General features: G+C 49.8%; 2 protein-coding genes across 5 annotated transcripts in view; one reads left to right on the top strand and one right to left on the bottom strand.

Annotated features, from left to right (window-relative positions):
* MTG1 (mitochondrial ribosome associated GTPase 1) overlaps positions 1-9,939 on the top strand; it is a 26,481-nt gene extending 16,542 nt beyond the window's left edge. For 2 of the 3 annotated variants that reach the window (XM_055244567.2, XM_055244576.2), the window contains exons 10-11: positions 8,108-8,220; positions 8,654-9,939. In XM_055244567.2, coding sequence (XP_055100542.1) covers positions 8,108-8,220; positions 8,654-8,781 — 241 coding nt within the window. In that variant the 3' untranslated portion in view covers positions 8,782-9,939. Of the gene's footprint in view, positions 1-8,107 lie in introns of all 3 variants that reach the window. The other variant, XM_063616361.1, reaches the window with a different exon arrangement.
* Positions 9,288-12,857, bottom strand: SPRN (shadow of prion protein). 2 transcript variants are annotated; one of them, XM_055244637.2, is made up of 2 exons: positions 12,513-12,857; positions 9,288-12,281 (listed from the first exon to the last, which is right to left on the bottom strand). In XM_055244637.2, exons 1-2 carry the CDS (start codon positions 12,701-12,703, stop codon positions 11,810-11,812), a joined length of 663 nt encoding a protein of 220 aa, XP_055100612.2. In that variant the 5' UTR covers positions 12,704-12,857; the 3' UTR covers positions 9,288-11,809. The 2 variants fall into 2 exon arrangements, with proteins under 2 accessions (XP_055100612.2, XP_063472435.1); XM_063616365.1 differs by having other exon boundaries at positions 12,528-12,857.

Genomic DNA, 12,857 nt, shown 5'->3' with positions numbered 1-12,857 from the left:
GGTCTGTTCAGGTTTTTCCATTTCTTCATGGCTTAGTCTTGCAGGGTGTTTGTATCCGGGAATTTATCCATTTCTTCTAGGTTTTCCAATTCGTTGCTGTGTAGTTGTTCGTAGTAGTCCCTAATGATCCCTTGTATTTCTGTGGTATTGGTTGTAATGTCTCCTTTTTTGTTTTCTGATTTTATTTATTTTTTAAATTCTAGCTAAATGTGGATTTTGTTTATGTTTTTGAAATAATTTTTTGTTTCATTGATTTTTGGTATTTTTTTTTCATCTCAATTTCATTTATTTCTGCTCTGGTCTCCTGATCTCTGTTATTTCTTTTCTACTAATTTTGGGTTTGGTTTGCTCTCACTTTTCTGGTACCTTGAGGTTCATGGTTAGGTTATTTGAAGTCTTCTGCTTTTTTTAGTGTAGGTGTTTGTTGCTATAAACTTCTGTCTTAGCAACACTTTTGCTGAATCCCATAGACTTTGATATATTGTGTTTCCATTTCTGTTTGTTTGAAGAAATTAAAAAATTTTCTTACTAATTTCTTTATTAACCCACTGATCATTCAGGAGCATGTTGTTTAATTTCCATGTGTTTGTGTAGTTTTTGAGGTTCCTCTTGTTATTGCTTTCTCGTTTTATTTCATTGAGTCAGAAAAGATACTCAGTAGGATTTCGATTTGTTTGGATTTGTTGAAACTTGTTCTGTAGCCTAACATATGGTATATTCTGTAGAATGTTCCATGTGCTGATGAGAAGAATGTGTGTTCTGCAGCAATTGGGTGAAATGTTCCGTAAATGTCAGTTAGACCTATTTGATCTAGCATGTAGTTTCGCTCCATTGTTTCTGTTGATTTCTGGCTGGAAACACCCTACGGAGAGGGGTGTTGAAGCCCCCTAACTATTATTGTATTGCAGTCTGCCTCTCACTTTCAATCTGTCAATGTTTGCTTTATATATCTGGGTGCTCTGGTGTTGGGTGCATAGATATTTATAATTGTTATATCTTCTTGCTGAATTGACCCCTTTATCGATCGTATAGTGACTTTCTCTGTGTCTTTTTACAGTCTGACCTGTAGTCTGTTTTGTGTAAGTGTAGCTGCTCCTGCTCTTTTTACAGTCTTTGACTTTTAGTCTGTTCTGTCATCTGTAAGTATAGCTATTCCTGCTCTTTTTTTTTTTTTTGGGTTTCTGTTTACATGGAATATGTTTTTCCACCCTTTGACTTTCAGTCTGTGTATGTCTTTATAGGTAATGTCGGTTTCTTATAGGTAGCATATAGTTTGATCTTGTTTTTTATTCATTTAGCCACTCTGTGTTTTTTGCTTGTTTTTGAGACAGGGTCTTACTCTGTTGCCCAGGCTGGTGTGCAGTGGTGTGATCATAGCTCAGTGTAGCCTTGGACTCCTCGCCTCAAGCAGTCTTCCCACCGCAGCCTCCTGATAGTTAGGACTACAGGCATGTGCCGCCACACCTGGCTATTTTATTTATTTATTTATTTTTTGTAGAGGTGAGGTCTTGCTATGTTGCCGAGGCTGGTCTTGAACTCTTGGCCTCAGATGATCCTTCCACATTGGCCTCCCAAAGCGCTGGGATTACAAACGTGAGCCACTGTGCCTGGCCTACTCTATGTCTTTTAGTTGGAGAATATAGTACATTTGCTTTCAGTATTATTATGGATAAAGACTTAATATTGCCATTTTGTTGCTTGTTTTCTGATTGTAACTCCTCTTTTCCTTTTTTACTGTCTTCCTTTGCATGTGGTTAAGAGATTTTCTCTGTTGGTATGTTTTAATTTGTTGCTTTGTATTTTTAGTCTATATATTATATGTAGTGTACCATCAGGCTTACAAAAAGCATTTTATATTTATAACAAGTTATTTGGTTATTTTAGCTGGGCGTGGTGCTCTGTGACTGTACCCTAGGTACTCAGCAGGCTGAGATAGGAGGATTGCTGGAGCCCAGGAGTTTGAGGCAGCAGTGAGCTATGATCGTGCCATCACACTCCAGCCTGGGTGACAGAGTGAGACCCCTCTCTTAAAAAACAGTCATTTTAAACACATGACACCTTATCTGTGATCACAGAGGAAAGAATAGAAACAAAGGAGAAACTAAAGAATTCTGTACTTTAACTCCATCTTTCCCCCAAATTTTCACGTTTTGTTATTTCAATTTATTTATTTTTATATTGGCTCTCTCTTTCCAGGTTGCTGTAGTTATTATTTTTGATACATTTTTCTTTTAGTCTTCACACTAGAGATGTGAATGAATGCACACCACATTCACAGTATTATTCTGAGTCTGTGTTTCTTTTTCCCAGTGGGTTTATACTTCACGTGTTTTCTTTTTGTACATTAGTGTCTTTTTCTTTCAGATTGAAGAACTTTTTTTTAGCATTTCTTGTAAGTTTGGTCTGATGAATTCCCTCAGCTTTACTCTTTCATGTTTGAAGGTGTGTCCTCAGTTGACAGGTGCATTTTTTTTTTCCTGCAGCACTTTGAATATATCATCCCACTGCCTCCTGGCCTATATGGATTTCCTAGAGAACTCTGTTGCCAGATACATTGGAGCTCTTTTATAAATATATTTGCTGCTTTTCTCTTACTACTTGTACTACTTACTACGTGTAGGATTCTTTCTTTGTCCTTGACTTTTGAGTTTGATTATTATATTCCATAGGGTAGTTTTATTTGGATTAAATCTGTTTGGTGATCTCTGACTTCCCTGTACCTGGACATTTATGTCTTTCTGAATGTTTGAAAATTTTTCAGTAATTATTTCTTTGAATAAACTTTCTGCCCCTTCCTCTTGCTTGGTTCCTTCTTGAACCCCAGTAATTCCTAGGTTTGCTCTTCTGAGGCACATATCTTGCATGTGTTCTTCATTCCTTTTCATTCTTTTTTCTTTTTCTCTTCCCTCTTCTATATATTTTCAAATAGCCGGTCTTCAGGCTCACTGATTTTTTCCTCTGCTTGGTCCATTCTGCCTGTTGAGAGCCTCTAATACATTTTTCAGATCAGCAAATGTATTTTTTAGTTCCAGGATTTCTGTTTGATTTTTTTTTTTTTTTTTTTTAAATTTCAGTCTCTGTTAAATTTGTCTGACAAATTTGTGAATTGTTTTTCTGTGTTTTATTGGAGTTTGCTGAGGTTTTTTTTTTTTTTAACTGTTATCTTGAATTCTTGATTTGAGCGCTTACACATTACCATCTCATTAGGGTTGGTCACTGGCTCTTTGCTTTGTCTGTTTGAGGTGGTCATGGTTTTCCGTTAGCTGTTGTTTCTTGTGCACATATGTCTATGGTTTTGCATTGAAGGATTTGTTATCCAGGCTTTCCTGTCTGGCTTTTTTTTTTCTTGGATGTTTGCTTAGATGTTTTTTGCAGCTTACTTTCTGCCTGGAGTTTTTTTCACTTCTTTGGTCTCATCCTCAGATTTGAGTTCTGGAATATTGCTGGTGATATTCTTGGTGCTGGGTGTTTGGTTTTGGTTTTCTTTGAGAGGGTGAGTGAAGCCAGATTGCTTCTACTTCTCTATTTGGTGATGTCATTCCCTCGTTAACTCTTTAATATTTTTGATGCTATTGTAAATGGTATTGTTTTTATGTTCACTTTTGGTTTTTCATTGCTAGTATTTAGAAGTAGAATTGATTTTTGTACATTGATCTCTTATCTTTAACCCTGCTAAACTCATTTATTCATTCTAGTAGCTCTTCGTAGATTCCAGTTAGATTTTTTACCTAGACAATTATGTCATTTGCAAATAAAAATCATCTTACTTTTTCTTTTCCAGTCTAGATGCCATATTTTGTTTTCTTGCTTTATTGCACTGGCTACAGTCTTCAATACAATTGACAGGTTTTTTTAGTACTTGAGATGTGGTGAGAACAGACATCTTTTTTTGTTCCTGATCTAAGGTAGGAAGCTTTACCATTGAGTGCAGTATTAGGTATGGGTGTTTCTTAGATGCCCTTTATCAGGTTGAAGAGAACAGTCTGGCTAGAGGCTTATTAATTTTAATTATTTTTCCCAAAGAATTAGCTTCTGGTTTCATTGACTTTCTGTTATCTTTGTTTTTTATGTCGTTGATTTCCATTCGATATTTATTTTTTTATTTCTACTTTGCTAACTTTCTATTTGTACTACCAATTATTGTGAGAGGGGTATTGAAATTTCCCACTATAACTGAATTTCTCTGTTTCTTCTTGCTGTTCAGTCAGTTTTGGCTTCGTGTATTTCGAAGCTCTGCTGTTAAGGTACAGAAAGCTCAGGAGATTGTTATGTCCTCTTGATGATTTGATGCCTTTATCATAATGAAATTATCTTTTTTTATCCTTCAGAATATTCTCTGCTCTGAAATCTGTCTTGTCTCATATTAATATAGCCATCACTTTTGTTTTTTTGAGACAGAGTCTCACTCTGTTGCTCAGGCTGGAGCGCAGAGGCACAATCTTGGCTCACTGCAACCTCTGCCTCCTGGGTTCAAGTGATTTTCATGCCTCAGCCTCCCTAGTAGCTGGGATGACAGGCATGCGCTGTCATGCCTGGCTAATTTTTGTATTTGTAGTAGAGAGGGGGTTTCGCCATGTTGGCCAGGCTGGTCTCAAACTCCTGGCCTCAAGTGATCTGCCCGCCTCGGCCTCCCAAAGTGCAGGGGATTATAGGTGTGAGCGTCTGCGTCCGGCCCATTCCAGTTTATTTTGATTAACAGTAACATAGCATATCTTTTTCTGTCCTTTTATTTTTAGCATATTTGTGTCTTTATATTTAAAATGTGTTTCTTACAGTCTCTGCTGCTTTTTATCGTTGGATCTTGCTGCTTATCCAGTCTGACAGTCTCTGTCTTTTAGGTATTTAGGCTATTTACATTTAATCACTTAATGTGATTATTTATAGATTTAAATTTATTATCTCGCAAATTTGTTTTCCATTTGTCTCAATTTTTTTTTTTTTTTTGAGGCAGTTTTGCTCTTTTCACCCAGACTGCAGTGCAGTGGTGCGATCTCGGCTCACTGCAACCTCTACCTCCCGGGTTCAAGCGATTCTCCTGCCTCAGTCTCCTGAGTAGCTGGGATTACAGGCGCCTGCCACCACGCCCAGCTAATTGTTTTTGTATTTTTGGTAGAGATGGGGTTTCACCATGTTGGCCAGGCTGGTCTTGAACTCCTAATCTCAGGTGATCCACCCACCTCGGCCTCCCAAAATGCTGGGATTACAGGTGTGAGCCACCGCGCCTGGCTAAATTTTTTTTGTATTTTTAGTATAGATGGGGGTTTCACCATGTTGGCCAGGCTGGTCTTGAACTCCTGACCTCAGGTGATCCACCTGCCTCCCAAAGTGCTGGAAATTTCAGGTGTGAGCCACCGTGCCCGGCCCATTTGTCTCAATTTTTTTTTCTTTTTTCCTCTCTCTTGCCTCTTTAGGATTGAATATTTTTAAATGATTCTACTGTATCTTTGTTAGCTTATTGTCTACAACTTTTGGGAGAGGTTGCTTTAGGGTGTATAGTATGTCTTTAAGTGACGACCTTACAATAATGCATTTCTGTTTTTCTTATCCTGATCCTTGTGCCATCATCATCATGATATATTTTACCTTTACATATTTTATAACCTCCAGATATACTTTCTTTCCTTCATATAGTTATCTTTTAAAGAAATATAAAATACCAGAAAAAAGTTTTATATATTTTCTCATCAGTTTACCATCCACACCTTCTTGTTTCTTTGTGTAGGTCCAGGTTTCCTTCTGGTGTGATTTTATTTCTATCTGAAGGACTTCCATTAACATGTATTGTAAGGCAGGTTTGCTGGTGATGAATTCTTTCAGCTTTTGGTTGTCTGAAGATGTCTTTATTTCACCTTTGTTTTGAAAGATATTTTCTCTATATGTAGAATTCCAGATTGATGGGGTTTTTTAGTGCTTGAGAGGGGTTGGTCTCCCTTTCTCACTTGTGTGGTGTCTGATGAGCCGTCTGCGGTCGTGTTTGTTTGTTTTAGTGCTTGAGAGGGGTTGGTCTCCCTTTCTCACCCGCGTGGGGTCTGATGCACCATCTGCGGTTGTGTTTGTTCCTCTGCTGCTTCCAGGATTTTCTCTCAGTGCTTTTGAGCAACTTGATTACAATGGACCTTGGTATGGTTTTCTGTGTGTTCCTTGTGCTTGTAGTTCATTGAGATTTTTGGATCTGGGACTTTGTAGTTTTCATGAAATTTGCATCGTTTTGAACCTTCATATATGCAGGTGTTTTTTCTGTCCCTCTACTCCTCAGGACCTCAGGCACGTGGGTATCAGGCACGTGGTTATCAGGCACGCGGGCCTCAGGCACACAGGTATCACGTGGGTATCAGGCACACAGTTATCAGGCATGTGGGTATCAGGCACACAGGTATCACGCGGGTATCAGGCACGTGGGTATCAGGCAGGCGGGTGTCAGGCACGTGGGTGTCAGGCTGCTTGGCTTTGCCCCACCGCAGCTCAGTAAAGCTTTGTGCCTGTTTTGCGGTTTCTGTTGCTGTGTTTTCAGGTTCACTCATCATTTCTTCTGCAATGTGTAATCTGCTGTTCATCCCACTCAGTAGTTTTCATAGTTTTCACTTCCGCAAGTTGAGTTTGGATCATTTTAAAAAATACCTTTCATGTTTCAGCTTAGATTTAATGTCTGCTAATTCTAACATTGGGTCAGTTTGAGTTGACTGATTTTTCTTCTCATTAGGGGGTCTGTTTTTTTGCTTTGTAGGCCTGGCAATTTTTGGATTTGACAATTCTCCCACCTTAGCCTCCCAAGTAGCTGGGATTACAGACGTGCGCCACCACACCTGGCTAATTTTTGTATTTTTAGTAGAGACAGGGTTTCACCATATTGGTGAACAGGCTGGTGTCGAACTCCTGACCTCAAGTGATCAGTCCACCTTGGCCTCCCAAAGTGCTGGGATTACAGGCGTGAGCCACCGTGCCTGGCTGGATGCTGTGCATTTTGAGTTTCACCTTGTTAGGTGACAGATATCTACATTCCTGTAAAAATTCTTGAGCTTTGTTGTGGCACAGTTAGGTTGTTGGAAGCAGTCCAGTCCTTTCAGGAGTTCTCACCATTGGCAGATCTTGGGGGTGGTCCGGGACGCCTCCTCCAGGCTTGCTCCTCTCTCCTGGGACAGCTTTTTTGGAGCACCAGGGGGCCCTTGAGGCTGCTGATTCAGAGCTCATGCTTGTGCCTCCCAGAAGTTAGATTGATTTAGAACCTGTGTTACTCAGGGTTCTGATGCTCCCATGGGCTCTGAGCCCATGTCTTGCTTTGCTGGTCCTGTGTTACTGGCTCATGCTGTGACCAGGTCCGAGGGCACCAGCCTCCTCAAGGTTGAGCCTGTCCTCGTGGGAGCCACAGGTTCCCCTCACCCCTGGCTGTCAGGAAGGTTGGGAGAGTGTTGGGTCTGGGTCAGTCGGGCTCCCAAGGCTTAGGGTGGTGTTTGTCCCTGTGAGCGGCTGCTCTGTGCTGGCCTTTCCCCTCCAGGCCTCTCTGCCCAGAGCCTGCACTGTGAGGAGTCAGAGTGCTCGTGAGAATCACTGGGTGACGCTTAGCAGCAGTGGGTGCCTAGTCAGCCCGTGCTGGTCCCTGTGCTAGGAAAACACCACTCAAACACCCAGCCGGGTGGAGAGGATGCAGGTGTACTGGCTGCCTGGAAGTCACCGAGTGCTATCCTTAGCAGCAAACAGAGTGTGTTTGCAGATGGTCCGCTGTGCTACTCTTTTAGTTTCCAGGACCTGGGCCTGCACAGAGGCCTGTCTGTCCCGCCCCGGATAGGGTGGATGAAGCCTGTGTATGTGAACAGCTCTTACTCCTCCCGTTGCAGCAAGGGTTCCGGTGGTGGGAGCCGCCCCGCCGTGCTGCTGGCCGTGGCCACACAGGACAAAGCTCAGGGATGATTCTTAGATAGTGGCTTTCCCCCGGGGCCCAGCACCAGTCACCTGCAGTCTCATCTTGGTCATCCACAGCGCCACAGTCACTGTCACCCACAGGAGGTGCCTGGCCATGGCCTTTGTGGCATTCAGGAGGAAGGGCCCAGCCTGGCTGTTTGCGTGGTATCAGTGCTGGGCCCCCTGGCGCTGACCTGCAGCCTGTGTGCAGGTACGTGCAGCACTACGGCCTGGGCAGTGCCTGTGACAGCATAGAGCGCGTGCTGAAGAGTGTGGCTGTGAAGCTGGGGAAGACGCAGAAGGTGAAGGTGCTCACGGGCACGGGTGAGTGAGGTCGCTGACGCGGGCACTGGAGCCTCACCCCATCACCCCCGGGGACCCCGGCCATCCCCAGAGGAGGCAGGGAGGAGAGGAACGTGTCAGGGAGCCTGCGGCGGGTCTTCTGGGAACGGGTTTCAGGGCAGGGGAGCTACAGAAAGTTCTGGAGAGGAAAGGCTCGTAGTCCAGGCTTCCGAGGGTGAGACCAGCCCTGCTGCGTTTTGGGCAGTGCTAGGTGGACACCTGCAGGCCTCACATGCCTGGCCTTGGAGGCTCCAGGCAGCGCAGCTCAAGCTGTTTTCTTTCTGAGTATGATCCCGTCCCCTGGGCTTCCCTGATGCCATCCTGGAGTTTCTTAGGGCTGGTCCCTCAGGTGGGTAAGGGCTGGGCCCGTCCTGCTGTGAAGGCTCCTTCCTCACTGAGCCCTCCCGTTCCCCAGGTAACGTGAACGTTATTCAGCCTAACTATCCTGCAGCAGCCCGTGACTTCCTCCAGACCTTCCGCCGCGGGCTGCTGGGCCCCGTGATGCTGGACCTCGACGTCCTGCGGGGCCACCCCCCGGTCTGAGACTGTGCCCTGAACTTGTCCGGGTGGGGAAGGCCGGAGGCATGTGGCCTCCCAGACCTGACCTGGGTGGTTGGGGCTCAAGACAGCTCACCTGGTTCAGAAGCTCCATGCTGGCCATTAGGGTGCTGTGCTCTCTGGCGCCCCACGGCCTGGCCAGCTCCAGGGGCCCCAGTTCCAGGGGACAAGCAGGTGGGAGTGGACACCAGGCTCTGCAGTGGACGTCCCTGAGCAGCTTCACATGCTTGGTTCTCCCAGAGCTTTCTGCTCAGGCCTCTTGAGAAATGGATGCTCAGAAGGAGTTAAAAGTATAACCTGTAACCTTTAAAATCTCCAATTAAAGGGCCCGTTTCTTACGGGCCTGTGAGGTGCACCACAGTGCCTTGGGCCTGTGTGTTAAAGCTGCTCTCACCAGTGGAACCTAAGAAATGGGCAGGTTGGCAACTAGGGTTTGTGCTGGAGGCTTTCGGCCCAGTGTCCTGCAGTCCTACAACAAGTGAGAGGCTCGCTGCCAGCAGAGAGGTTTATTTCACACTTACAGGCGCACACAGACACAGACAAGAGACTCCCAGCAGCAGAACCCAAGCACTGGCTTCGACCCTCAGTGCCCTGGGGCATGTTCCAGGCAGGGTTGAGGGGGACGCCCTGCACATGGCTTTGTGTGCAATGACTGGAAGGCTGCCCGGCATGGGCAGTAGAGACCCCTGGCCTCTGAGCACCTTCTGGCTCACGGGTAGTGGGATTCTGCATTAGTGGGGCTGAGAGGCGTGGGGGCCCCTCCAGCCCCATTATAGTGCACCCAAAGGGGTCCACAGCCTGTGTCCTAGAAGAGGGAAGAGGAAGGCAGGCGGGTGGGGCTGGGAGTATGGACTAAGGTGCTGCGGGACCTGGGGCCAGGGACATTCTGTGCAGAAGCTCCAGCCGCCTCTTTCTGGTGGTGGCCTGACCGTCCCACAGCAGCCTCCACCACGGCCCTGGTGCTCAGCAGCCCCTCCTTGCTGGCTGGCTGCCTCTGCTGCCCCATACCCCACACACTCATCAGCCTGAAGTTAGCCCGAGTGCCACCTGCATCCTGCCATAACCCTGACCGCCCGGGGCAGGAAGTATTCAGATTGGCTGTGTCAGATGCTAATGTGCTGAATAAATAGTCATTGCAGATCATGATGTGTCCATCACATCTGGAACATTCCAGCCTGCAGCGCTGTGGTGTGTGAGGGTCTGGTGCAGCTCAGCCCATTTTCCAGGTGGGCGTCTGCAAAGTCGAGGGGGCTCCGGTGGGTCTCCCTGCTTTGAGGAGACTCAGACCACCCCCTGCCTCCTGGGGGAAATGTCAGAAGGGCTCCTCTGCCTATGAGGATCTGGGGCAGGGCTTGGCCTTGGCCTGCTGGTCTTGGAGGCATTGAGCTTGGTCTGGAAGGGGTGGAGGAGTGTCTGGGCTCACCGGGCCAGGGGCACTGCTGGCAGTGTGGACGGGAGGCTGCAGGGTGCTGCGTCCTGTGGCTTAGTGCCCCAGAGCTAGAGAGCAGTGTTTGGTTGAGTCCTGCCAACAGCTTCCAGATCCTCACCCAGGCCAGAACCCAGGCCAGCTGGGGAAGGCAGAGGCCGGCAGGGCCCGTGGGGGGTGCTGGTCTTGACTTTGGTGTCCACTGAGTCCAGAGGCTCAGGCCCAGGAGGGATGCAGCACCAGGACATGGAGAAGGTGAGATCCCAAGGCCACCGGGGGGACAGGGAGAACCCCTCCTACCTTGGATGCGTTGGGCGACTGGAGAGCTAGAGAACGTGGCCGACCCAAGACCTCTCAGTGCGGGTGCCCCAGGCTGGCAGGACTGGGAAACAGAGGCTGGTCTTACACAGGTGTGTCCAGTGCTGGAGGCACGTCCTTGTCGTGACTGGCCGGCGCCACTCCGTGTCTCTCCTGTCCTTGGATGTTGGGGGCTCAGCCTTTTGCATGGGTGTCCTGCTGGGCGCTGGGCCCCGCCACTGGCCCCCTGCTTGCCCCGGGGTCTGAGTTAGCTCCTGGCTCCACTGAGCAGGCCGTCAACTGCCAGCCCACCACGCCGATACCCAGGCCCTGTTCCGAGGCCTGAACAGCTGCTTCCGAAGAAGGGGCCGCCTTCAGGGAAATCCGCGCAGCGTGCAGCCTGAGCTGTGCCCAGGGAGGCCTCTTCAGCGGGATTGGCAGTTGCCGTGCCCTGAGAACAGGCAGAACTGTGATCCCTGAATGTGAACCTGAAGTTCAAAGGATTTGGAAAGCTCTGGAATGTGTTGGGTTTTTTTCCCCAAAATGGGTCCTAAGGAGGGTAAAATGACCTGTTTCAAGTTGTTGGAGCAAAGTGGGTCTCTCACGGATCTCGGCCTGAGGGTGTGGGGAACAAGGCCTGGGCAGCCCCTCCAGGGCAGGGTGTGTTTTCCCACCAGCTGCAGAGAGCCAGGATGGACGTACCTCGGACGGACGGCTTTCCTGCTTGGGAATGTTCCTGGGCTGTGAGATCCACTCTTCTCTTCTGGGCAGGTGGTTAGCACCTAACGTTTTCCCCTCACTTCCCCCCAAATTCTTAAGTCCTTTGGTCCATTTCACTGTTTCTTTTGGGGAGGGTCAGATTCCTCAGGGCCTCAGTGGCAGAACCAGCCTGAGGTCACCTCCCTGCCCATGCGTCACCACGGCCCCTGGGCAGGCGAGGGGAGCCGGGGTGGCTTGGGTTCCTGGCCTTGGCACCTCTCTTTGGGCGGCTCTGGAGCGTGGCTGGGCGGTTGGTACAGGAGCCACAGGCCGCTGCCTTTCTGGCTGGGGGGGACCCTAACATCCTGGAGCAGGTGGGGCAGGGCCCATGGTCCCCTCTAGGTGGGAAGTGGGAGGCTGAGGCGGTGTGGGCAGGACAGTGGATGGCGGGTCCACAGGGACAGCCAGCAGCTCCTGCACCCACTGGGGCTCCAAGACAGTGGGCAAGGGAGGAAGGGGGAGCCCAGGCCGGAGGATCCTGGGGGACGGTGCGGCCCGGGGGCCAGATATGGTCCCCGAGCCCAGCCAGACTTAGGGCCACAGCAGCCACAGGGCGCCGAGGGCGCCGCCCAGCACGAGACAGAGACGCGGGCTGCGCGTGGGTCCAGCGCCTGAAGTCCACGTCCAGTAGCTGTAGATGCCGGGGCCGGTCCCGTTGCCTCCGGGCACCCCGTCCTCCTCGTTCTCCAGGCCGCGTTCCCCGGGTCCCGCGGCCCTTCTCCAGCCCGAGCCCGCCGCCAGGCCCGCGGCTGCTCCCGCCGCCGCCCCGGCCGCCGCCCCAGCGGCAGCCACGCGAAGGGAAGAGCCCGGGGCACCGTAGCGGGGCGCCGGCCTCACGCGCACCCTCGAGGCCCCGCGCGCGCTCCCGCGGACCCCTCCCCGGGCACTGCCCCGCGCCCCTCCGCGGCCGCCCTTGGCTGCGCCGCTGTCGCAAAGGAAGGCAGCCGCCAGTAGCAGAGCCCAGCACGTTACGGGTGCCCAGTTCATCTTCGTGGGGTCAAACCTGCGGGAAGAGAGGGAAAGGACCCTCAGTTTCCATGGAGATCGGGTGTCCAGGGGCGGAGGGTTCAGGGCTGGAGAGCAGAGGGATCCTCGGCTTTTGTGGGATCAGGGTGCCCCCAGCATCTTGGAGGCCCACTCAGGCCTGGGGGGGCGCGGTTTAATTCCTAGCATCAGGGACTTAGGCCTGGGGGAGGCGCTGGGAAGTGGCGGGTGGGGCAGGAGGGTTCTACACCTGAAGGTTGTGCACCTGGAGTGGGGGCGTAGAAGCGGGGCAGGAGCGCCGCGGTGGGAGCGTCCAGGCCTCTGGGGGCGTCCAGGCCCGGGCGGGGGGCAGGCCTGGGGGAGGGCCGCCATGCTCCCGGGCTCTGCACGCGTTGCTGGGATGTGGGGGCGGGGGGGACAGTATGGGGGGAGGGGCGGCATGGGGGGAGGAGCGTTGTGTTTGGAGGACGCGGTAGCGGGGACCAAGAGCTGGCTCAGATCAGGGTCTGGAGCGGGGACGGGCCGTGCCTGGGCCTGGAGCCCACCTTTGGGGCCAGAGCCCGAGTGCGGGCCTTGCAGGTGCTGCGGAGGACAA

Source organism: Symphalangus syndactylus, chromosome 2 (assembly GCF_028878055.3).
Source record: "Symphalangus syndactylus isolate Jambi chromosome 2, NHGRI_mSymSyn1-v2.1_pri, whole genome shotgun sequence".
Taxonomy (NCBI): domain Eukaryota; kingdom Metazoa; phylum Chordata; class Mammalia; order Primates; family Hylobatidae; genus Symphalangus; species Symphalangus syndactylus.
This window is presented reverse-complemented; position numbering and strand designations above follow the sequence as displayed.